Here is a 25,380-nt window from a genome sequence, read left to right as displayed (position 1 = left end):
GGTCTTCTTTAGGTTCCGCTTGACAATAGCCCAGTATTTCTCAATTGGGCGGAGCTCTGGCGTGTTGGGAGGGTTCTTGTCCTTGGGAACCACCTGCACGTTGTTGGCGGCGTACCACTCCATGGTTGGCCAAAACAGTACGGAACAACCGTGTTTCTTCACGTAAATTTCTTGGTTGACAGTCCCGGAAGCTATGAAAATGCTGCTTTTCAAGCCACAGGTACAGATGGCTTGCCAAACCAGATATTTCTTTGCGAACTTTGACAGTTTCATGTGCTTGAAAACATCTGCTACCTTTCCCCTTCCTTTTGCCGTATAAAACTCCTGTCCCGGAAGCTGCTTGTAGTCGGCTTTGACGTAGGTTTCGTCGTCCATTACCACGCAGTCAAACTTCGTCAGCATCGTCGTGTACAGCCTCCGGGATCGCGCTTTGGCCGTCGTATTTTGTTTATCATCGCGATTTGGAGTCACTACCTTCTTGTAAGTCGATAGTCCGGCTCGTTTTTTGGCTCGATGCACGGTTGTAGACGATACACCCAGCTTATTTGCGGCATCTCGGAGAGAAAGGTTAGGGTTTCGCTTGAAACTACCGGCAACTCTCTTTGTCGTCTCAGCGGCTTCCGGTTTTCGATTTCCCCCCGATCCAGACTTCCTGGCTGTCGACAAACGTTCCACAAACACTTTAATTACATAATTTAAATACATTGATTTGGCAACTTTTAGCGATTTTGCCAACTTTGCGTGCGAGTAGCTCGGATTTTCGCGATGCGCGAGCAAAATTTTGATACGATGCTCTTCTTGCTTGGACGGCATTTTGACAACTGAAGAGTGAATTCCAAAATCAAAATAGGAGCAACATTCTACACACACACACCTTCAAAATGAGGGGTGTTCAGGTTTTTTAAATGCAAAATTGAAAGAAATACGTCAAGTTGATATTGACCAAATTTTGACCGTATAACCCTTCAAACTATGATCCTAATCTATCAATTACTTTGAAGAAACACAATTTTCACCAACTGAGTGAAAAGTTATTAACAAATAAGCAGTTGGTGTGTACAACTGTGCATGCCAAGCATGTGTCTGGTATCTCCTTCGGAAACTGCTGGAATTATAGTAAGGGATATTGGAATACTCGTGGGAAATGTCAGGAATCACTTCAGAAACGTCTCGGGCCAAGAGCGTCTAGATCCTACGTAGGGAGCTGCTGGTATCCGAGAAGGGAATGTCTATAGTACCCGCCAGGAATGGCAGGAATATCCGTCAGAATCATCTGGAGAATCTGTCAGTAACGTCGGAAATCCACATCGGGAGCGTTTAGTATATCCTTTGGGAACAGGTGGAATCTGCTCCGGGAATTTCTGGAATTCTTGTCGGAAACGTCTGGTATCTCCTTCAGGAATATGTCGATAATTGATAACGTCTAGAATCTGTGTCGGAAATGACTGGTATCTCGGATGGAATTGACATCGTGCTCTGCTGAAACTCTCGTCGGGTATGTCTGGAAGCACTTCGAGAACGTCTGCATTCGGGATCGTGTGAAATGCACGTCATGATCGTCGGAAATCTCAGTGGTAAACTGCTGGAACCCTCGTTGGGAATGTCCAAAATCACTTCGGAAACGTCTGGAGTGCCCATCGGGAACGTTTATGTAGAATGCCCATCGGGAATCGCTGGTATCTCCTTCGGGAATAGGTGGAATCGTCACATCGCTGGGATTCCTGTAGGGAACGTCTGGAATCTCCATCGGGAACATTTGGAATCCCCGTTGGCAACGTCCAGGAACTCCGACGGGGATGTCATTGTTAGAATAATGTTAAAACAAAAATTTCGACATTCAAGAAACCTTCAGGATTCGAAAGAAGAGCATTCCCCGTCATTTTGCCACTATTATTTAAATCATTCATCGGAGGCACTTTTTCATACAGATCTTCCGCCAATTTGAGCGTTTATTTCTATGGGTCATTCTATTATAAAAATTTTTGGTACGCAAGAAATCGAAAAGCAATTTTTTTCTGGGGTCTGAGAAATTTAAGTCATGTCTGCAATCACTTCAGGAACGTCTAGAATGTCCATCGTGATCTGCTGGAATGTCCATCGTGATCTACTGGAATCCTCGTCGGATATGCCTCAACCAGAACATCTGAAATCTCCGTCAGAAACTTAGGGAACATCTGAAGTATCCGTCGAGAATGTCTGGAGTTCCCAGCTGGTACGTCTGGTATCTTAATCTGACAATGGTGAAATCCTAACCGGAAACGTCTGTAATCTCCGTCAGGAGCTTCTGGAATCCACGTTGAAAACCTTTAGAACCCTATCTTGGAGTGGACGTGAAGATCGGGAGACAAACAAAAAGGGCTGGGTTCAATCCCAGTCGGCGCCGTCGGGATTTTCTGAGGCATACAATCTTTGAACAAACCTTCCTTTGGAAGGGAAGTAAAGCCGTTGGTCTCCAGTCCATGAGTTGATGGGTCAATAGGTAGGATCCAAGTGTGGAAGCTGCCTCTCTGGCGTCGGTAGCATTAGTACTAAGTACGGAAAACAAGATCGATGGAAAACAAATCAAGGAAAAACATTGTTGCTTTGCTCTTTTTGGATGCGTACTTGACGAAAATCGTGTATTTTCTGGATTTCACAGAAATCTACAAATTCAATTTAAATCCATAATTAATGATTAATTTAACATAATGCTTTACGAAATCAAGGATAGTTCGAGATTGGTGTATTATCTTTGATAAAGCTTACCATCATGAAAGTTTCATATTAATCGAATAGTGGAATGGAAATTCATCCACAAAAAGAGACTTGGGCCTCGCAGTTTATATTCATGATTAGATTTATTTATTAAAGAGACTTTCAGACATTTATGTTCATTATAGACATAATTTTGAATATAAACCAGGCAATCAAGCAAGCCCACCTGTCTCTAGATAACTAACCGTTCCTTGTACGGCAGATACGTAAGACATGTTCAGGACAATCTGCGAAGAAATCCTAAACAGTTCTGGAATTTTGTAAAAACTAAGTGAAATGAAAGCGGCCTTCCATCTACACACTTAGATTTTTTCGCCGAGATGGGCACCACCGAGCAGCTCGGCATTTTATTTTGCTGGATCTCAGTGACAAACTTGCCAAGATTCAGCTAACAAACGAGAATTTTGCCGAGATCTCAGCTAACAAACATATATTTTGCTGAATTTCCAGCAAAATAAAATGCCGAGCTGCTCGGTGGTGCCCATCTCGGCAAAAAAATCTAAGTGTGTACCATGCGCATGGAAGATCAATCTTCCTCCACCGCAGAAGCCAAATGCGAACTATTTGCTGCACGATTTGCGAGTGTTTTTCAGGCATCAACTGCGTCTCCATCGGATGTTGAAACTGCGACAAGGTCCCTGCCCGTAGACGCATTCGACATTGATATTTTCGATGTTAATCAGACGATGGTGGAGAATGCACTGAAGAAGCTGAAATCATCTGTATCACCTGGACCGGACGGTATTCCTGCGTGCATATTGAAAAAAATTTAGTGGCATGTTGCTTACACCTCTGCAAGCTATATTCAACCTCTCTCTTCAAAGCCAGCAGTTTCCAATCGCTTGGAAGATGTCATACATGCAGCCTATCTTCAAGAAATGCAGTAAAGTGGATGTGTCAAACTATCGTGGAATAGCTTCGTTGCCTGCCGGATCCAAATGCTTTGAGATAATTCTCAATGGTATTATGTTCCAGGCCTGTAAAACGTACATTTCAACATCTCAGGATGGACGTTCAGTCATCACTAATCTGTGTGAATACACGTGGTTTTGCATCAGCGAAATGGAGCAAGGAGGTCAAATCGACAGCATATACACTGACATAAAGGCTGCGTTCGACTCAGTTAATCACGATATTCTGTTGGCTAAGCTGGAGCGACTAGGAGCATCTTCGAGAATTTGTAGTTGGCTGAGATCATATTAATATAACCGTCAATTGTTCGTGAAAATTTGATCAGCCGTGTCTGCACCTTTCATTCCTCGATGTGGGGTGCCGCAAGGGAGCAACTTGGGGCCGCTGTTATTCGCGTTGTTCTTCAATGATGTGTCCCACGTTCTTCTGAATTGCTGCCTAATGTTCTACGCAGACGATTTGAAAATCTACTAAGACTAAGATAGACGCAAGTTCAGCCAAAATTTTACGCTCCGAAATAGACTGCCCTGCATTGCTGAGTCAGCTCAACATCTACGCTCCTCAGCGAGTGCTGCGATCTAGACAGCTATTGCGCCAGCCAACGAGACGAACACAGTACGGATCCAACAATCCCATCGATTCGATATGTCGAAGACTCCAAGACAATTACAGCTTGTTTGACTTCAATATCTCTACCAACGTCTTTCGAAACCGACTACGGAATCGACCAGAATGATTTTGTTTTTTTCTGTACAACGTGTTAAAGTTTTTTTTAGTTATGTTTTATTCATTAAGACCACGATGTCAGATGGATTTATACAATAAATACAAATATAAATACAAACTATCCAGCCAGACTATGCCATTTTCTTTAAGCTATTCCAGTTGAGCTAAAAATATGATCCTCAAACCAAAAAACATTCCGGAACAAGGACAGATCTCTTCTTGAGCGGCATCCGCACGTTGTGTCAGAAACTTTCGCAGGCCAGTGCTATCAAAAGCAAACACACTTTACTTCCCGCTATAGACTAGCGGGAAAGCCGGTGAAGCTTTTCGAGAGGGAAAAAAAGCATCAAAGCTTTCCTTCTTTCTACGCTATTAACGAAACGACGGATGTGGGTGGCAAGTGAGTGGCGGCGGCAATGAATTATGGCAGGTTATTCTTCAACTTCATCATCGTCATCATCGTGGCAGTCGTGTGCCATCATGCTTGCTATGATCGACGCCCATCATAGACAGACATCCACTCCTCTAGACAGAGCAAGCGGGATGGTTGTGGTGGTCGGTCAGCCAGCAAGGCACTTCCTAAATCGAGCAGCCACGCGGTCGTTAACCTCGATTTTTCCCACCGAAAAAAAAAGAAAAGTGCATGATGTGGACACTCACCTCGATGCAGCCCTTGGCGTGCTGTTTCGGACTGAGGAAGAACGTTCCATCGACTAGCGGGTAGCGATCAAAGACTAGCATCGGTTCCTCGCAGAGGACACACGCCACCCGGCTCTTATGTTGGGCGGCCAGCGACGAGAGGATAAACAGACGCGTCTCGTCATTTCCGTGGTTGCCTTCGTCCTCGATCTGCAATGAAACAAAAAAAAAGGAAAAATTGATTAGTCCATGTGTGTAGGGTCATGATCAGCAATGTAATATTTTTATGCTACTCGCAATGACACCGAGGCGAAAAATTTCATTAATTTGGTATTATCCTTGGTGGCGTCGTCGGACAACCCTTCCCACAGCTGGTGATTCAATTTACGTTCCTAATAACCGCACACCCAGTAAGAGAAAGATGTGCAAAGGTATCACGTTGGTTGTTGTGTCGATACCAGGCAGGACACAGACAGGAAGAAAATGCAATCCGAAATGGAAACCAGCAACGTGCATAACGTTCATTGGAGGAAACATGGAAAATTGGATATTGAACGAACGTGCGAATGTTCCGTCTAGTTCTGTGCTCTGCTCGAAGAAACAGCGTGTATGTATTTATATTCCTGGCGAAAATATTTGCTATGGATATTAAAACCGAAATTGGAAATGAGATGAAAATTTAATCATGCCATTTCGGGTGAATACGCTTGCGATGTGTGTATCGGATATGCCATGTGGGATCTCTCTTCAACCACCAGCAGCAGCAGCAGTCTCAGGGTCTTTGTGTGATGTGTGATGACGGTTGATGTGGGTTTCGGATTGGGACATGAATAAGATCCAACTGACTGGCAGAGATGTTGCGTTTTTTTTTTATTTGGAAGAAAAAGGAAGTCCCTGTCTGCTTAACTTGGTGTTACTTTTAATGTGGAGGGAACTTCAAGGGGAAGGGATGATGAGTTATGTTGACGACTCACCAAAACTTGGTGGGATTTGAATGCTTGTTGTGAAATCAAGATGACTTATTTAGCGGATTATTTGGTAAATTACAGTCAACCCACAATAAAGAACACGCTTTTTGCTCTTAATTGGAAGGAAGCAATATGAATGCGACTTTTCAGAAGCCTTGTAAGGTGCTTTTTTTTAACTATGATAATCAGGGTTCTGTATTTTCAAAACAAAGAAAAGAAAACGAACTCTCTGCAGAATTGCTTCTTCATTTCGAGCAATTTCATTTTCGTGTAAGTCATTGTGTTTCTTGTTATCGAATCCAGATGAATACTCCTCCTTCTGTCTAACATGACTTGGCTATCGTTTGTTTCGTTTCATTTCATTTGAAGCAACGACTTGTTTCAATTGACGCAATGAATGACTCGAAAACTGCTTCCTTCGTTTTTTTTTCCACTTTCACCTCATTTCGGGTTTCATTCGACTTGTCACGCCTCACGTCGTTAGGAATAAAAATATAGTATCCGGATAGTGTCTGCACAATATCGGTTGCCGAGCGTCCGGATTATATGTAGTTTTGTTTTGTTTATTAATTTATTTGATAAGGCTCAACCGAATTAACTTTACAGAGCCGAGGATTCTTGGTCACTATACAATACATCTTAAAACTATAGTCAAAAGGTACAACACAATAAACACTTTATCTTCCGCTATCCAAAAAGCCTCTTCCATCAGAACTGGAGCCGCTTCCAGTGGTTTCATTGTATGGCAAATTGTTGTACGCCAACGAGGGTCAGAGCGCGTCTATTGCAGCAATGGACGCAAAACGTAGTCAGCACTCACACACTCATCACGAAACGGTTGCTTTCCAAAGTCGACGACGCATCGACCGAAAGAACTGCTGATTAAGAACAATGAGGAGGACCACACAATGGTTGCTGCCGAGAAAACAGACGATCGCGTAGCACACATCGAGAGTGGCCTGCTTTTGTCGACAGCCGAGTGAACACTGGATTATATGTAGTAATAAATTTTTATTTGACGAGGCCATTCTGAAGTCCAAGATGGGGGCCATCGGGCTCAAGAAAAGTCTCAAATACCCTACAATAATGGTATTTTCGGAACGGGGACGACGTGAAGGTGCGGACAATCGATGTCCGACTCCATTTTGGAATCCAAGATGGAGGCCATCGTGCTCGGATAAAGACTCAAATACGCTACAATATGGGTATTTTCAGAACCTGGACGTGGATGCTGAAAATCGATAATCGACGCCATTTCGGAATCCAAGATGGCGGCCATTGATTTTCAGAAAACGTGCCAAATACCCTAAGATATGGGTATTTTTGGAACGGGGACGACGCCAACAATCGATATTTGACACCCATTTTTTAATCCAAGATGGAGGCCATCGGTTTTCAGAATATATACATGTCAAATACCCAACAATATGGGTATTTTCGGAACAGGACGACACGTCACACGAAAATCGATATTCGATGCCATGTTGGAATCCAAGATGGTGGCCATCGGTTTTCAGAAAACGTGTCAACTACCCTAATATATGGGTATTTTCAGAACGGGGACGACGCGTAGATGCCGAAAATCGATAATCGACACCATTTTGGAGTCCAAGATACCGGCCATCGGGTTTCAGAAAAGTGTCGAATACCGTAGAATATCGGTAATTACGGAACGGGGACAACGCATAGATGCCGCAAATCGATATCCGATGCCATTTTGGAATCCAATATGGTGGCTATCGGGTTTCAGAAAAAGTGCTATATATCCTACAATATGGGTATTTTCGGAACGGGGACAACGCGTACATGCCAAAAATCGATATTCGACACCATTTGTAGGGTATTTCCTACTTTTTTTCTGAAATCGGAAGCCGTCATCTTGGATTTCAAAATGGCATCGGAAATCGATTTCCGGCCTCTATACATCATCCCGATTCCATCCCATCTAATACCCATCCCGAAATACATACATTGATGGGTATTCGACAGTATGTTCCACTTTTTCTTAAACTGGCAGCCGTCACCTTGCATTTCAAAATGTCGTCGCATATCAATTTTCGATCGCTGTACGGTATATTCCAAAAGTACCCATATTGATGGGTCGGTGACAGTATTTCCCATCAACCATTTCGTTGGTCATCAATTTCCGGCCTCTAGACGTCATCCCGATTCCAAAAATACCCACCAGACAATGATGAATTTGACATCCACGTGCATAGATCTATGCGTTTGTGCTCAGGGAATCAAGAAAATGCTATCTTCCGATGCTTACCGACGATAAAAATACTAGTTAACGGAATCATGATCAGTGTACAGTAAGATCATGGATTATCATTTGTGTTACACATCATGATCAGCAACAAAAACGATAATCTACTGTTATGATAACAATCACTTTGTAATGTATATCAAAATCTAGGAACTTGCTGTCTTCGGAAATGTTGTTCTAGAGGTCAAATACCCTACAATGTGGATATTTTTTGAATCGGGATGACACATATATTTTGAAAATCAATGTAGGTCGCCATTTTGAAATCCGTCATCTTGGTTTCGAAAAAAAAAACTGTCAAATACCCTGCAATATGGGTATTTTTGGAACTGGTATAATGTATAGATGTCGAAAATCGATGTCAACCGCCATTTTGGAATCCAATTGGGCGGCCTTTGGATTGAGATAGAACTGACAAATAAACTATTCAACATGGCGGCCGACATCAATTTTTGACATCTACACGTCATCCCGTTTTCTAAAATGCCCACATTGTAGCGAAAAGTTGTTTCTAAAATCAATAGCCGCTATCTTGGATTCCCAAATAGCGGCAGATATTAATTTTCTACACCTGCATACTATCCCTGTTCCGAAAATACCCACATTTCGGGTAATCTTGGATTTCTAAATGGTGGCGGACATCAATTTTCTACAGTTCTTCTTAAATCGATGGCCACCATCTTGGATTTCATAATGGCGGCAAACATCGATTTTCGATCTCTTTACGACATCCTCATTCCGAAAATTCACATATTATAGGGTATTTGATTAGCCTTGTCTTAAATTGGGAATTTTCAGTGACGAGAGCTGATGATGATGATCTGAGATTATCGCTATTTCATATGATCATGATCTGTTACACAAATGATAATCGCATTATCGTTTCCAGAACTGTCCATTGTGATTTATGGATTTGTACTAATCATGAGTGTAACCAAAATGAGAATGCCATTATCTTTATCTGAATCGTTCATTTTGATTCCCTGAGTGCTTAAATGAATCGAGTGAACAATCAACAAACGTCAGAAAAACTGCGTGAATTTGGATCGAACAGCTTCGCTTCAATGCGAAAGTAAGTTCATTCGCAATAAAAGAGAAAGAAAACTGATCGAAAGTGGTTATGTTGGTGTTCAAGGGAATCTGCTCAAAGAGCATACAGAACTACTTTCAATTGAAAGTGATGGCGGACGGCTTCATCGTCGCTTGACGATTTTCGATTGAAAGTGACTTTGTTGGGCCCTGATGAGAGATCCACTGAAGTTTGGAAAATACTGGAAGATCTAAGGTAAGCTCTTCAGTGTTCACTCGGCTGTCGACAAAAGCAGGCCACTCTCGATGTGTTCTACGCGATCGTCTGTTTTCTCGGCAGCAACCATTGTGTGGTCCTCCTCATTGTTCTTCATCAGCAGTTCTTTCGGTCGATGTGTCGTCGACTTTGGAAAGCAACCGTTTCGTGATGAGTGTGTGAGTGCTGACCACGTTTTGCGTTCATTGCTGCAATGAACGCGCTCTGACCCTCGTTGGCGTACAACAATTTGTCATACAATGAAACCACTGGAAGCGGCTCCAGTTCTGATGGAGGAGGATTTTTGGATAGCGGAAGATAAAGTGTTTATTGTGTTGTACCTTTTGACTATAGTTCTAAGATGTATTGGATAGTGACCAAGAATCCTCGGCTCTGTAAAGTTAATTCGGTTGAGACTTATCAAATAAATTAATAAAATAAATAAATAAGGTAAGCTCTTGGAATATCCGGGAGAATGTTCAACGACCTGACGGGAGAGTAGTTTTAGATTCTACACACTTGTAGAATGTATATATTGATGTTAATTTAGGTGCTCTGAGACTGGCATATACGAGCGTCAATTTTGACATAAAATGGAGTCATGATAACCGTGAAATTCAGCCCAATCAAACGTACTTTTGAACTTTTCAGTCTCGTTGCACTTAATTTTACAAGACAAGTTCGCGTATGAAGTAACATAAAAACACTTTGAATGTAACAACTCAAGGCGGGAGTAGCCATCAACAATGCTGATGATAGTACAGCACGCAACAACCACCCTACTGCTTTCTCTCTGAGATGATCACGTTGGACATGACGAGAGGAGCAACACAATAGTTGGGTAAAGAAGAATTGCATTATAACACACCATCGACTGGAAATGCTCTCGCAACGTGGGGCTTTAGGTAGTGATGAAAACGTCGCTAGAACTATTCCACAGCTGCAGTCAGTTTATGAGCAAAAGAAGGACGCACATTTTTTGCCTGTAGACTTGGAGACATACTTCAAGTCTCCGCATACATCGTACGGGTTAGGCAAAAGATGTGTGTCTAACTTTAAAATAAACTGTCGCATTAACTATCGACCTACTCTCTTCTAAAGAGAATTCTCTAGCTAATAAATTATCACACAAAAGCTGCATGCTAGCATTTCCAACCAACTCTATGGCAAGTTTGTTTACGTCTCATTCTTTATGTCAAATATGGATTCTGTCACGTGTCAAATTAATTATTTCTAAGTGTGTACCTAGAAGTGATTCTATGCAAATTTCTAGGCACAACTTGTAGGATGTAACTCAAGAAGCTCAGAGAAACTAGTTTTAGAAATTCCGGAAGATAGAAGAAACTTCAGCAAGCAGTTTTGAAACTTCCAAGGGAAAGTTCCAGGAACTTTTGGAATTTCTTCCAGGAAAAAATTTTACACTTTCATTTGAAAGTTCTCAGAAAGATGGTGGTGTAGTAGGAAGCATGATTGCCTTTTACCCCGAAGGGCGTGGGTTCAATCCCAGTTGGCGCCGCCGGGATGTTCTGAGGCATAACATCTCTGATCACGCCTTCCTTCGGAAGGGAAGTAGAGGCATTGGCCCGATCCATGAGTTGATGGGTCGATAGGTAGGGTCCAAGTGTGGAAACTGCCTCCATGGCGTCGGTAGTATTGGTACTCAGTACGAAAAACAAGATCGACGGAAAACAAATCAAGAAAAACAAAATTCAGAATGTAAGTCGATAATCTTCATAGACGATGCTTAAGGGATTTTCGAGACAGAAAATATTCAAAAAAAACTTCAAAAGGGAAGCTCAATGAAGCTTTAAAGAAACACGATGAAAGTTCGAGAAGTTTCCACACGGAAGTTTTTTTTTTTGCTTCTCCATTTATTGATAAGGCTCAACCGAATTAACTTTACAGAGCCGAGTATTCCTGTTCACTATACAATACATCTTAAAACTACGGTCAAAAGGTACAACACAATAAACATTTTATTTTCCGTTATCCAACAAGCCTCCTCCACCAGAACGGGAGCCGATACCAGTGGTTTCATTGTATGGCAGATTCGCCAACGGGGGTCCGAGCGCTTCCATTGCAGCAAAAAGTGATCAGCACTCACACATTCATCACGAAACGGTTGCTTTCCAAAGTCGACGACGCATCGACTGAAAGAACTGCTGATGAAGAACAATGAGGAGGACCACACAATGGTTGCTGCCGAGTAAACAGACGATGGCGTGACACACATTGAGAGTGGTCTGCTTTAGTCGGCAGCCGAGTGAAAACTGTAGACGGAAGTTTTAGAAATAAATTCGAAGAAAATGGAATTCTTTGAACTTTTAGAAGAAACTTCTACATATTTCCCGATTAAAGATCTATAAGCTCCCGCAGGATAGTTTAAGATACTTTCAGAATGATGGACAATGAGCGTCCAAACATATGTTTTGTGAAACTTACAGCACGAAGATCTTAGCAAAAGGAGCATATATGAGCATCATTATGGAAATTGTTGAATCTATCAAAAGGAAGAGCTTTGGAAAGTCCAAGAGGGAAATACGAGGAAGATCCAAGATGATCAGAGAACTATTAGAAGGAAGCGAAACAGAGTTCGACGAATTTTAATATGAAAGCTGTAGAAATTTCGGGAAGGAAGCTTGGGAATTCAGATTTGAGGTACTTGCAGTATTAAGTTTGAGGAACTTCTAAATTTTTTAAGAACTTCGAGAGCGGGGTGGCCACAAAATTCAATAAATAAAATTTCCGATTTTTACCGGGTTCCCAACAAGTGTTTACCCAGTTTCATATAAACAGCTAAATATGTTACATTCAAAGTGTTTTTATGCTACTTCATACGCGAAGTTTGCGATTTTCAGAGTTGGTTGGAAATGCTATCGAACATGAAGCTTTAGTGTGATCACCTATTAGCTAGAGAATGGCCTTAGAAGAGGGTAGGTAGATACGCAAGTAACCACCAAGCCCGCTAACTACCCGATAATCGCCCTTTTGTGATTTAAGGGTTTCCGAACTTTATATCAATCGTATAGCAGCCTTATATAGCAAAAAGGGCGATTAACGGGCTTGTTGATTACTTGGGTAGTTCCGTTAGAGTACGGCAGTATGATTGAATAGAAGTTGTAAATGAGCGAAGGGCCATTAATGCGACATGTTAGATAGCATTTCCAACCAACTTAGCTAAATATGGACAAAAAGGAACACCAACTCGGTGGATTTCAGCAATCGATGTAGCTGGAACGAAAATGTAATCTTGAAATTTTCTAAGTCCGAGATCGCAAATGCTAATCCATGGACCTCGACGTTTTCTAAAAACGATGGCGTCTACGAAATACACACTTAGAAAAATTGATGTAAATTGAAGTGCTCTGAGACTGCCATATACGAGCGTCAATTTTGACATAAAATTGAGTAATAATAGACGTGAAATTCAGCTCAATCAAACGTACTTTCCAACTGTTCAGTCTCGGAGCACTTAATTTTACATGATATGTTTGTTTACGTCTCATCATTTATGTCAAAGATGGATTCCGTTACGTGTAAGATTAAGTATTTCTAAGTGTGTAGCATTTGAAATCGCGGACTTAAAAAACTTTCAAGATTACAAGACTAAGCCAATTCTTTACATTCATGAACTTTTTGAAGTTTTCAAACTTCCCAAAATTACAAGTTTGGCGTAATTTTTAAGATCCTAAATTAAAGACAGAATTATGATTCTTGGAAATGGACAAAATGTTAGGATTCGGACTCTTTGAAGAAAACATTAATGAAAATGACAAATGAGTTTTGAGGAGAATTGTAGAGGAATTTTAGGGATAGTTCTAAAAGAACTCCGATAAGAATTCCAATGTTATTTGACCAGAAATTTCAAGTAATTTTGAGAAGCACTTCAAGAACATTGTAAGAACTATAGATGAAAACTAAGGCAGTTCTGAAAAGAAAATTTTGTGAATAATGGGTAGAATTCCAGGAACTTCTTATGCAAATCTGAACACATTTCAGGAAGTATTCTAAGGAAATTCGGAGTAGAATTCAAAATACGATAACCTTATGTCAAACATAATAAAGATATCAGGAGCAGTCTTGTAAGCGGTCACGGTAGTCGACACATTTTCTGTGATAATTGAATGCCTTTGCCTCCGACACTTGCAAAACAAGCTATCATAGTACAGTACCAAACTAAAATGTCGTATGACAGGCTCTGTCATACGACACCGTCGCCGAAGACCGTCACGAATGTATGTATTTTAGTTTTTCTCATAATTAGGGCTGCTGATGGTGTGCTTGTGTGAATTCTGAAAATAGCAAGCAATGATGTCCTAGTAATAATATTTCTGATCAGAAATGGTTTGATTTACACCAAATTGAGGAATTACAACGAAATCACACATGTCATATGATAGCTATTTTGATAATTTTCTTTTAGCTCGAATGTTATTCTACCGCTCGTGTTGTGTGAGAGAGACGACGGTAGAGCATGAGTGTTCGAATACAAACAGACTGTCGCGCACGACAACGGAGCGAGTGTAGTAAAAAACGTCAACTGTTTCAACCCCTGATCAGGAGAAACATGTCAGAAGGGTGTAGCTCGAAACGTAAACAATGACTTTGATCGTCGATTTCTCTTGAATGACCACACACCCACGGAATCTGACTACACCAACTCGTAGAAAAAAAAATTTCTCTGTCAGAGGACCCTTCTGACATGTTTCCCCTGATATCATTACATTCTTGACTCTTCCCCTAATGACAGTGTTGAAATTCGCTAATTATTATTTAGGTAGATTTTTTGCCGTAGACTAGTTCATTTTCAAATCTCTTAAATGTTAATCCTTTAGAATTCTGATGAAAGTTTAAAGATAATATCGATAATAATTCCAAGGAAATCTAATTTTGAATATAGCATAAACAATTCAGGATTCTAAAGGAGACAATGTAGAGGGAGTTTTTAGCACGTTTCCAAAGAAATTCTGAGGAGCATGCCAGGAGATTCTGGAGAGCTCCAAGATATTGTCTTAGGAGATTTTTCAGAACAATATCAAGGGAATTCTGATGGTAAATCCAAGATAAATGTAGAGCGAATTTCAAACGTATTCTGGAGGAAATTCCAAAAGTGATCTGCTCAGAATTCAGAGACTGTTATTTAAAAATTTGTTAGGCAGTGCCGGAAAGGATCATACGATTATTGAGTAGAATCCAGAAAGTAACTCTGAAGGCATTTTAGAATGATCCTAAGAAAATGCTTATGAAATTTTGCAAGATATTCTGAGATACGTTCTAAGGGAAACTTAGATAATACATACACTCACCCTACTAATATGGATCAGCTAATATAAATTATGGATCAGTCAGTCTAGCGTTTCATCAAATGAAAAATATATGACAAATAATTTTGGTTGATCCATAATTGTTGGGTAACTAAATTATTTTATGATCCAGAATTAGGAAAAGGTTTCCAAATGTGGACACTTCCAACTAATTTCAATTTCCTGGACTCAGAAAACTGTTAAAGATACGAGGTTAAAAATTTCTGTTAAGTATAACCTCTAGATGGCGTGATATGAAGGCTAAACATTGTCTGAAAACAGTGAGTATGAGATTTAAAATATGAAAAAACATAGAAATAGATTAATTCTTCACATTCAATAACAAGAAAAGAAGCAAACGTTTTAAAATAAACGAAAAATCTAAATGCTGTCCATCAGACATCTAGAAACAATTAATCATTTTGTTCGACCATTTTCCACTGAGATGGCGCTGTTCCATTGGTTGGAAGTGATAAAAATCCCCATATAGAAATTGAGAGAAGTTGGAATAACTCGCTTTCGGTGCATATTCAGGTCAAAAAAGTGAACGACAACCTAAAGAAATTAGTCAGGGGCTTTGTCGTTCAGTTTTTTTTCCCGGAAATTAAGCAAGACAAGCTACAATTAAATAAAAATGATTTTTCCCCATACAATTTTACCTGCTTTACTATCAGTCCCCAAATTTGAGAGAGAAATTCTCTCTCACGAGCTCAATCTCTCAACATGCCATGTATTTTGTTGACACTCGATTTGTGATTTCCCTTTCACAGATTACAAAATAGAGTACCTGACACTACAAAACATGTCTGGTACCTCTATATATGCATTTGCTTTAACATTTGAAGTCCCTCCTTTTTTACATATTCTGCGCAAAAGATACTTTATGCCCCGCCCCATACATAAAATTCGGCGGGAAATTCTGAGAGGGGTGAGCTATTTTGTGTGCAGAATGTGTAAAAAAGGAGGGACTTCGAATAATAATCTAAATGCATATATAGAAGTACCAGACATGTTTTGCACTGCAGTGTCCTCTGTGAACAATTATAGGAAACAGATTGTGTCTAGTTTCCGATAGATGTCACCGCAAACAACAGCAGTGACATCTGATGGAAATGAATGCAGAAGCTTGACAAAATGATTAATTACGAATCTGAGGCTTGGAAGTGTTCGGGAATTCACACTGGATTCATTTAGGAAAATTATCATATTTTTGGACTTAATACATTTTAAAAGTCTTAAAAAATTTCAGATGTTGGTTGTTTTTTGAGATCTCAGACTAAATTTTTGGTATTACCAAGGGTTTGGTCACCCTACACAGTGTGCCAAAAACAAATTTGGGCACACCCGGGCGTCGGCATTGACGCTGTTTGGTACCCATGGTTACAATTTTTTATGATTTTTAAAGTTACTGACAACACTGAACTTTTTCTGCGCTTGCGCAGTGCGCATGTGTCAAAATTTGTTATTGATATTGCCGCAATATAATCAAATTGATTGAAGGGTTTAACGGCTCTTTCAGTCTTTTTACTGCAGCAAAAACGTTGTATTGCTTCAACTCTCAAATTATTCAAATTATTTTCAAAACAACCGGGAATCTCCACCAAGTCTCGCGATGGATTCTCAAAATCGTTACACCCGTGACGGCAGTCGCATCCACATTTCCTCCCAGACGGAGAACAGCTGACAGCGGTATCTAACCGAGGTTTCCGACCATGGCTACACGAACTAGCGATGCAGCTCCCACGGCTGCGGCTGCTTCCGCACTTGCTGCTGGTTCGTCTTTTTTTACGAATTTTAGGCGAGACGGACCAGCAGAAGGAACTAAAGCAGCAGCAGCATTGGAAGCAGCCGTAGCCGTGGGAGCTGCATCGCTAATTGACCACTTTGTCAAGCCAAGCAGCTTTGGCGTGACCTTCTACCAGCGATTCCACAAAACTGGACCAACTAATTTCTATTATTTTATGAAACGTACAAATGATGGCTACTTTTCTCGTGGTTCTAGAAGAAACAATCTCAAAATAATGTTTTATTACAAAGTTCAAGTGGTAGTAAACGTCATTTTAACTGCTCGAATGAAGTGGTTAATTCGTGTAGGCGTGGCCGACGCTGGAAATCTCGGGTCGGTCACGACAAGCGGTGCTTGAGTTTTAATCGGAAAGTCAACAATCAAACAAAAACTATACCATCCGACCACTCGAACTGCTCGAATACATCCATGGCGATGGCTGCTACACCAACCATTCCATGGTCCAACATATAATGTTGGAGGGCCGTCTTAGCAAAATCTCAAATATTTCAACAAATTATTTGTACTCTCCTGCCTTTTTGCACTTCCAAGTTCCAACTAACACAATCATAATGAACGGGAAGTTTGTGCATTTGTGATCGATCGCGCTGTGGTTGCACTTCATGATGGCGTTCACCGCCAGGGCTACGCTCGGGAACTTGACCAATCCGGAGGAGGAACTTTCCGATTTCAGCAGATCCTTGGACGGCAAACGGGTGGGGTATTGAAGAAGTGGAGAATGCAATTTTTGCTGGCCTGGGAAGTGATTGTTCTTGGAGGCGCTGTAGACATTGAAGCTGATCGAATTGTCCGACAGGGTGTGCGGGTTGGTGGACTCTGACAAGTAGTTCTGCTTGGATAATTAGTTGGTCCGTTTCGGGTCAGCGGTGCGTCCTTCATCAGTCCGACGTGTGTTCCGGTCGGTGTTGGTTTCCAGTTTTCCGACCGATGATACTCGGGCGCTGACAAATTCGGTGCAAATCCATTTCCTCCACCGGCTCCCAGAAGGGCTCGTTGACTAATGATTGACCAATGATGCATCCAGTGTGTAGTCCCAACTGGAGGCTGTGTCGTTTTTGAAAACATTGAAATACAAAACAAAAACAAGAGCTGTTAAAATACCGGGTGCCAAACACCGCATTATTCACAAGCAAACAAAAGTCAGTTCAATGACTTCTTGGCACTGCCGGTACAGCTGCGGCACACTGAGGTACACTGAGAAAATTGTTGGCGCAAAATAAGTGTGTAGAGTGACCACCCCTTGAGTATTACGTACTAATGATAAATCAAGAATTCCAGAATTCAAAAATGAAGAAGTATTCAAGATACAAATTGTTCTCTTAAAAACGTTATTTAGATTCGAGATATTTGACTGAAAATTTTAATAACGGGATTCGAATAATATAAACAAAAATCAATCTTAGATGTGGCCCATGGTCCGGACATGGTCTCTGGACCTCAACAATGAATCCTGATGAATGTGGGCGTCTTAGTGGAATACCTGCATCATGAAAGAGAGAAGGATTAGTAATTTCCATTTAATTCCACTACCTTATTTGCTTATCCTTGACAGATACGTGTATTTCGTCTACAATGTGCAGGCTTCTTCAGTTTATTCGAGTATTAGTACAAGGCACTGAAGAAGTCTGCACATTGTAGACGAAATACGTGTATCTGTCAAGGATAAGCAAATAAGGTATTGGAATCAAATGGACAGTTACAAATCCTTCTCTCTCTCTCTCATTATACTCAACAATGAGATTAGTTCACAGTGGTCCAGAGTGGGACTTTTGCTGGAAGATGCAATTTGCCTGAAATTGAAACATTAAAAGGAAAAGTGTCTTCTACAAAGTTATGTATTCTGAATACATCTAAAGAGACTTGAACTTCTCTGAGGATTCCTCGGTCTTTCTGAGGATCATTAGACTGTAAATCGTCACAAGACTGGTTATTCTTCAAATTCCAGAACTCAAATCATACGATCAGCTCACGAAATCACTAATTGAACTACTAATCACCATCCCGTTCCAACTGTGTTTTCTCGGTCAATTCCACGCGCAGGATCGCAATCTTTCGCGATACCATCTCTTGGGGTCTCAGCGAAGGGGGTTCGGTCACAATCAACAACCACCGCCGCAGCCGCCGTCGTTGTTAAACGAAACAAATTTATGATAATTTCTACCGTGGCGCGCGTTGTAGCAGTGGAAAATTAAAAGCAATGTTCTTCGCACGCTCGTTTGTTTTTTTTTTCGGGTGTTCCAAGAACCAAACCAATGAATCGGTAACGAACGCGGCGGGCCAGCCAACAGCCAAAGAATTGTATTTACGATTATTGCCAATTCTGGCTTGTACTTGCGCCAAAGAGGGGACCACCCTCGGAAGGACCCAAGCCAAGCATGTTCGAGTTGAAAAACAAAAAAACAAAAAACAACGAAGGAGTGACAAAAATTTCAACCATCTCCTCAGTCAGTCAGAACCAGCATTGACTCGATTGGGTTGACGGTGGAGGTTAGGCCGGAGGGGGGGGGGGGCGAGGAGCATTAAAACGTGACTTTCGAAATTAAATTAAAATATTTACGTAAAGAGAGACGTTTTTCTCGGTGCATTTTATTTGTTCATTAAGTGACGGACGTTTCCTTTCGGTCTTTGAGTTTCGTCGTCGTCGTAGTCGTCGATTTGGCATAAGGACAAAAGGGTCTGCCTTTATTTGCATACAATGCTCCACACCAATCTTCTGAATCTCTCTCTCTGTCTCTCTGGCTCCCGCAACCCACCCACATCAAGTGGAGAAATCTACGTCTGAAGCAATTGTTGGAATTTCAAAATTTTAGAAATTTTCGTTCGTCTGACTCTCCGAAACTTTCGCTCCAATTCGAGTTGGCTCCGGTGCTGTGGTGTGGGTTTCATGACCGAAAAAAGGGTTTAATTTTTATTGGCAGAGAGTCCCATTTGCACGTCGTTCCGAGGCGAAATTACATGTGATTTTTGAGGGCGGCTTCAATGCGACACTTGGACTGTGTAGTAATTGCTGGTTTGGTGACATTATTACTGCATTTTGCATTGTTCGTTGTTTTTCGGCGACGACTGGGATATCGTTCCATCTCGACGGAACCACCCCAGACTTGGAATGTTATCAGACCCAGACGATACTGTTTGTCTGATGGAGGAATATTATTGCTAGCATTGTTTTGCCGTGGAATGTTGGTACCTCTTTGTATTTTTGAATTTATTGATTTGTAGAATGACTATGATCAAAAGTAATATCTAAAGTTAGTCGCATGTCAAAATTGAATTGTTTGAATTACTCTCCCACCATCCAAAACACACAATCACCATCATCTCGTAACTAATTGGATCATAAAGCATTCACTTTTATGCAAAATTCGCAACATCATTAAGAGACGTTAACCTGCTCCACCAACATAACCAAAATCCAGCAAGCCACAAACGACAAACGCTCATTTTGCTCCCAAGAGGGACTCCGACGTCTGAGAGCGCTTGGAGTACAAGCAAGAATACTCCCAAGTGATTCTGCATTTCCGCTTCCTTTGTTAGCTCCGCGGGTTGGTGGTTCATCGCTCGCTTCTGCGAAAAGCCAAGCTTGCGATGTGGTAATAGGATTTCCTTCTTGTGCGCCCAACCCCAGCAGCACGGGACTGGCAGGGTCCGTTTCCGTTGCCGTCGCCGTTCAAATCTCAAGCATAAGAAATAACACTTTGTTGCTCCAGGTGTGCACACAAATTTCCCGGAAAATGCACTGCATCCACGTCTTTGTGTATTTATAAGTACGTGTATCTACCCACCACCGATCCAACCCGACAACCGTATCACATTAATAGCCAGGTTTAACGAACGGGAAATTTAATTCTAATGTGTATTTACTTACCCAGGGAACAGAGGTATCACTTTCCCTGCAGTTCATCCTGTGTAAGGATTCTCCCGATAGGGCGGAAAATCAATGTACGCTTGTATAGTTTCCCAGCGCAGCTAATTTCCTTGTTGTTCCTCGAAGCCCCGAACCGAGAACGTGGTGCGCAAAATTAAACGATTTCGGAATCTGATTATGTACGCGCTCTCCCCCTCCTGAAGTATTCACCTTCCAAGGAGCGAATACCTTTTTCTTGCAAAAACCCCTCCATTCAAATGGCAAACCCTAGGTGAAATGACTTCCAAGTGAGCTGCTGCAACGAGTTTTCTTTTTAGTTGAAACGGATAGCAGCAAAAAAGCGTCGGAAAAGAAAGGATAAATATTATTTTAAATTCTCGTCGAGCGCATTAAGCACCTGACGATCTCCTCTGCGTTTTTCTTCCATTGGTGCGGAAAATCAAGTCGAATCTTATCCCTTTTTGCTGCTCTTTTTTTGTTTAGTTCCGTCTTGGGCTATCTCATTTTACTGTCCAGGAAAAAAAAAACGACAAGTGCTAGAAAGTGTAGGTGTAAATATTAAAAGCAGCTATTTTGAATATTTTAAACAGGTTCTATGCATTTTTAACGAGATTGCAGATGTTGCGAACCCCCGGCACGAGATGGCACTGGGTGTCGCGGCTCCGGAGAAAGCATTCCGATAACCATCTTCCATAGTAGGAAACGAGAGAGAGAGAGAGAGAGACATTCTACGGGTTTATTTCGAAACGGGGAGGTTGTTTCTTTCAAGCGGAATGTGCCTCTGCTTCTTCGGTAGACCCTCCGGTAAAATGAGCAAACCGAGAGCCATTAGTGAAGTTGGAAATAAGAAAAACCGGACCAGAACTGAAGTGGAACGAGAATGGAATAACTTCTTTTTAAACAGTTCTTTTTTTTTCGTTTCGGTACCAAAAGCGTGGAAAAAGAAATTCGGTCTCTGCTCAGGATTAGAGGTGGAGGAAGTCAAGAAACTCGTTAGGGAAATAAATCAGTGACAATATTTGCGGAACATTTTGGAAGCGAAAAACTTTCAACTGCTGAGCAGTTCCACACCAAATAGGTAAACGGCCAGTCGAGTCGAGTCTCTACGATTGGGATGGAAGTTTGCTTTGGACTTTCTGCTACAGATAATTACATCCCAAAGTTTCTGAAACGTCTCCCTGAATGATTCCGCAACTACTTCCGGTTCTAAAAACATGCTTAGACAATTGTATGATCATTTTCTTACAAATACCTGCTGGAAAATACCTTAACCCTAAGCATACAACCGGCAACAAGAGACAGATCTTAGACCAGAATACAGATCTAAACAATGTTCCACAAAGTTCATTGACGTCACATGATTTCTGTTGCAATCATAGAATGTCCACTTCATCCAGAGCTTCCTAAAGCTGTTCAAGGTCATTAGGTGACAATTGTCGCTTTGACCCGATTGACATACCCTTTCATACAATGTTCATATCACCATAACATTTTGTAATGTTTTAATTTGTTTCACGACTGGTTTCTGTCACAATAAAAGATTGTCATTTTCGAGTAGGGGGCTCAATGACCAAATGGTCACCGCTTTTGCTTATTGAGTATATCTATTGGAGCTCTTCGAAATCATCGTGATGTCTTGTTAGTCATGTTAGTTATACATCACACTTTACACTTTACATTTATATCCTTACATTATTAGTAATTAGAGATAAAAATATATATTTGCATAATATACCTTGAAATTTCAGTGTTTCATCTACAAGATATTGTGAGCTGAGGAAACGTTGAGCTGCATCGTATTATATGTAAAATAATTATTATTTTCGTTGCAGAATATCAACTTTTGTATCAATGTAAATTAATATTCATTATTTCATATTTAATGTTCTGATATATTTCATTTCTCCATTACAAACATTTTCGTTATATAAATAAATACTGGGTTGGGACGGAGCATCAGGATATCATTTGACCTGGAACTGGACGATGGAGTGGTATGACAACCGGAGTATAGGAGGGAATAAACAGTATCCTTTTCTTTATCCTACCGATTCGATTGTGGTGGTGTGAATTCTACTTCAACAGTGTCAGTGATATTGACGCGCCCTTCTTAACAAACTATCCTGTAGGAAGCTTAATAAGTATTGCGAATTGTGTTACTCGATTTGTTGGATCGTATCCTTGGATTTCGTGTAAGTGTCTCTGCTTACGGGTCCGCACCTCCGTTTTTGGCCCTTCACACAGCGATATTGTGAATTCAAATCGGTAGCTCAAATTGATCTTGCTATGAAGTGAAACTGCATACAAGACAAGATCTTTGAAGGGATGGTGGCTACCTTACATACATACATCAGATGTTCTAGGTTCACCAAATCGTCCTGGAGTTCATATCAAACGATCTAGGAGTTCAACTACGACTGAGACAATGTCAATAGCATCGACACATGTCCAAGCAGATTCATAGAATCTATACGTATCATTTGCCATCAATTTCAATTTTTATAAGATGTGCTAGGTTCTCTTAATCGTTTTAATTTCAAATCGAATGATCTACTTGGAGTCTATACGCCATCATTTATGATCCCTTTTTATGTAAATCAGATGATTTAGGTTCACCAAATCAAAGTTTACGATCCGCTTTCATGTGAATCAGTTGTTTCAGAAGGACCTATTCAAATCATCTTGAAGTTCAGATCAAATGATCTACTATATCAACCACGACTGAAACAATGTTAATAGTAACGAACATGTCCAACAAGTTTCCTGGAATTTATACGCATCAGTTACGAACAATTTCTATGTCTATTAGCTGTTCTAAGGACTGTTCGTTAAAGAAAGTGGACACCTATTTATCAATGGTTTAGGGTTAAAACGTAACGACAAATTGTGAATTTCCGCTAAGTGTGTAAAAACATTGTTTATTTTGGCATCACATCTGAAAAATGACGGATCCACAGAAAGCTTCTTTGAAAATACGGTCACGGAACTTGTATGACGTTCTCCTTCAAAAACCGAACCGGTGCATTTTGATGGACGACGAGACGTACGTCAAATTGGATACCAGTACACTTCCGGGGCCGAAGTTTTGCAACGCTGAACAGAGGAAATTTGGAAAAAAGGTTTTGGTGTGGCAAGCCATTTGCTCCTGTGGCTTGAAGAGTTCTTCGTATTTCACAACGGGCACAATCAATGGTGAAAATTACAGAAAATAATGCATCAAAAAAACGGCTTCTACCCATCTACCAAAAGCATACGTATCCTGCATTGTTTTGGCCGGATCTGGCATCTGCTCACTATGCTTCTGCTACGTTGGAGATGCTTAAGAAGGAAAATTCAAAAATCCCTCAATCTGCCCTGAACTGCGTCCTTTCGAAAAACACTGGGCAATTATTAAACGGCATCTTAAGAAAGATGGAAGAGAAGCAATCTCTGTTGACTACTTCAAGAAATTTTGGTCTGCAGCACAACGAAAAGTTAAGAAGAAAGTTGTGCAGAATCTAATGGGTGGTATCAAGAGAAAAGTCCGAGCGTTCTTCAGAAATGAGAAGTAAACATTCAAACTCATGTGAAATCGGTCATATGTATGTTGATTTTCATTTATATAAAGTAAACTTATGAATTTGTTCGAAAATAATATTTTCGTTTGAGAAACAGGTGTCTACTTTCATTAATGAACAGTCCTAAGGACGTCCCAATCATACAGAAATTTAGATCAAATAATCTACTAGATCAAAATCGACTGAGCGTAGCTTTAAAAATCGATTTTCGAGCATTTAAGATGTTCTAGGTTCGATAAATATCGCTGGAGGTCATCATGGGATCCTCAAGATCAAACAAGCAATTTTATAGAGTTTATCCGCTTCATTTAGATTCCACTTTCGTTGATACAGGATGATCAAATTTATCAAAATTATCCATTTATTCTGATCTTTTGATTCCGTGCAACAATTGCTATAAACAAAATGTTTACACAAACCATGTGAATAGCAGTTTATTTCATGCAAATGGATGAGTAATGCATTGAGAATTATGTTAGACCAAATATTCAGCTTTATTATGCAGCATATGCAAAATAATGTATTTGACCTTTTTGAACCTAACAAATGGTTGTTTTTAACGGTGCAGATAGATTGTATGCAAACATATTCGGCCTAATATTCTACGTGTTACTTCCAGGTCGTTGAAGTAACCATAAAATCGCATCATAACGCATCTAAGTACAGCCAAATTTCATTAAAACCCTTTCTGGGCCATCCTAAGGGTAATCAAAAGTTTTTCCGAATGAAAATTGATGATTTTGTTTGTGTTGTACATTTAGACTTAACAGAAGGGTGATTACATCCAATGATGAATACAAGCGAACCAAAAATCCTGTGTGACCAATCATAATAATGATCGGCCAGATAATGCCAACAGAAATGCTCAACGAAGATGACTTATGCTGCGTTTAGACAGGGCAAGTCAATTGATCAAGTCAGTTGAGTTCAACTGACTTGAACGCGAATTGAACGTGTAAACTATGCCATTCAACTGACTTGATAAACTCACTTGAATTGAAAAAACTTGAACCAAATTTTCAAGCCAATGGAATTCAACTGAGTTGATCATTTGACTTGCCTAGTCTAAACACAGCTTTATGGTTAAATGAATTCAGGCTGCTAATCGGAAAATCTTTACAAAGCACGAATAAAAAACGGGGCAAAACATTGACGGTTGACAATTTTCCATGCCTCTCTTCGAGCACAGCACACTACGATACCATAAAAATGGATTGCAAATGATGTGTCTAAACTCTGTGAACCTGTTTGGACATGTATCGACAATTTGGAGGCCCTTGAATATATACTACTCT

The 25,380-nt window shown here is 40.6% G+C and overlaps 1 protein-coding gene across 1 annotated transcript in view; it reads right to left on the bottom strand.

Annotated features, from left to right (window-relative positions):
• The window catches only part of LOC135696833 (headcase protein-like), a 396,033-nt gene that overhangs the window by 22,304 nt on the left and 348,349 nt on the right, over positions 1 to 25,380 (bottom strand). Inside the window, exon 3 of the mRNA XM_065216348.1 lies at positions 5,053 to 5,241. Coding sequence (XP_065072420.1) covers positions 5,053 to 5,241 — 189 coding nt within the window. The remainder of the gene's footprint in view (positions 1 to 5,052; positions 5,242 to 25,380) is intronic.

This window comes from Ochlerotatus camptorhynchus, unplaced genomic scaffold (assembly GCF_037179485.1).
Source record: "Ochlerotatus camptorhynchus isolate MF236.1 unplaced genomic scaffold, CSIRO-AGI_Acam_v1.1 ptg000062l, whole genome shotgun sequence".
Taxonomy (NCBI): domain Eukaryota; kingdom Metazoa; phylum Arthropoda; class Insecta; order Diptera; family Culicidae; genus Ochlerotatus; species Ochlerotatus camptorhynchus.
Note: the sequence above shows the minus strand (reverse complement) of the source record. Positions and strands in the feature narration are given on the sequence as shown.